The sequence below is a fragment of the Triticum dicoccoides genome, chromosome 3A (genome assembly GCF_002162155.2).
Source record: "Triticum dicoccoides isolate Atlit2015 ecotype Zavitan chromosome 3A, WEW_v2.0, whole genome shotgun sequence".
NCBI classification, from domain to species: domain Eukaryota; kingdom Viridiplantae; phylum Streptophyta; class Magnoliopsida; order Poales; family Poaceae; genus Triticum; species Triticum dicoccoides.
This window is the reverse complement of record NC_041384.1, coordinates 750,175,366-750,176,178: the sequence shown is the minus strand read 5'-3', so window position 1 is coordinate 750,176,178 and position 813 is coordinate 750,175,366. Positions and strand designations below refer to the sequence as shown.

General features: G+C 34.6%; 1 protein-coding gene across 1 annotated transcript in view; it reads right to left on the bottom strand.

Annotated features, from left to right (window-relative positions):
- Positions 1-487: 487 nt before the first annotated feature.
- Positions 488-813, bottom strand: part of LOC119273637 — a 2,241-nt gene continuing 1,915 nt past the window's right edge. The window contains exon 3 of the mRNA XM_037554738.1: positions 488-804. Coding sequence (XP_037410635.1) covers positions 681-804 — 124 coding nt within the window. The 3' untranslated portion in view covers positions 488-680. The remainder of the gene's footprint in view (positions 805-813) is intronic.

Sequence of the window (813 nt, the reverse complement as noted above, 5' to 3'; positions counted from 1 at the left end):
TGCAATATGTACTATTGTCCTATTTATTTGTCATTATACAAGGTTTCAAAGGATAGGAATCAAGGTAACACTTCTGTCCAATATTGTTTTGAAGTTGAATATAGCATATTTTAGTGTTGGGAACATGTGATTTGTAAAAAAATGACCGATTGATAGGCAACCGACAAAATTGATTAATCGGCCAATTTCTGATTAATCTTTAATCCCCATCTGACCGAAACGCTAACGATAAGTGATATCCTCAACATCGAACGTATCCATGCCTATCTAAGGGGGTTTGGTTCATCACTAGAAAGTTAAACTGAAGTCATATTTTCATACGTAGATCCATAATGTATCTTTTGAAAATGCAAAATAGTTATGTAGGTAATTTGTAGTACCGCTATTGTATATATTGATAGCAAGAGTTAACTATTAGTAACTTTGTTCCTAAATGTAAGACGTTTTTGCAGCTTAATTACGTCTTACATCTAGGAACATAGGGCATACTAAATTATACAGTGCTACAAACAGTATTACAACATCTTATACATAATTATTAACCAATTATATGTACATACGAAAATGTGGGATAACTAATTTAGAAATATCAACAAATTTAGGTTGTGGCTTATTTTTAAGCTGGAGAGAGACGTCTTATTTGTTTAGCCGCCTAAAAGAACTGGTCCTTAGCCTCCTGTTTACTCTTCATCTATTGCAAACGGGCGAGTACTGTTTCTGTAAACACAAAGAACGGCCACAATAGGTGCTGCGCAAATCACGAAGATGCAGAACTTCATCGGTCGATCAAGTAACTCTTCAAGCCTACACACA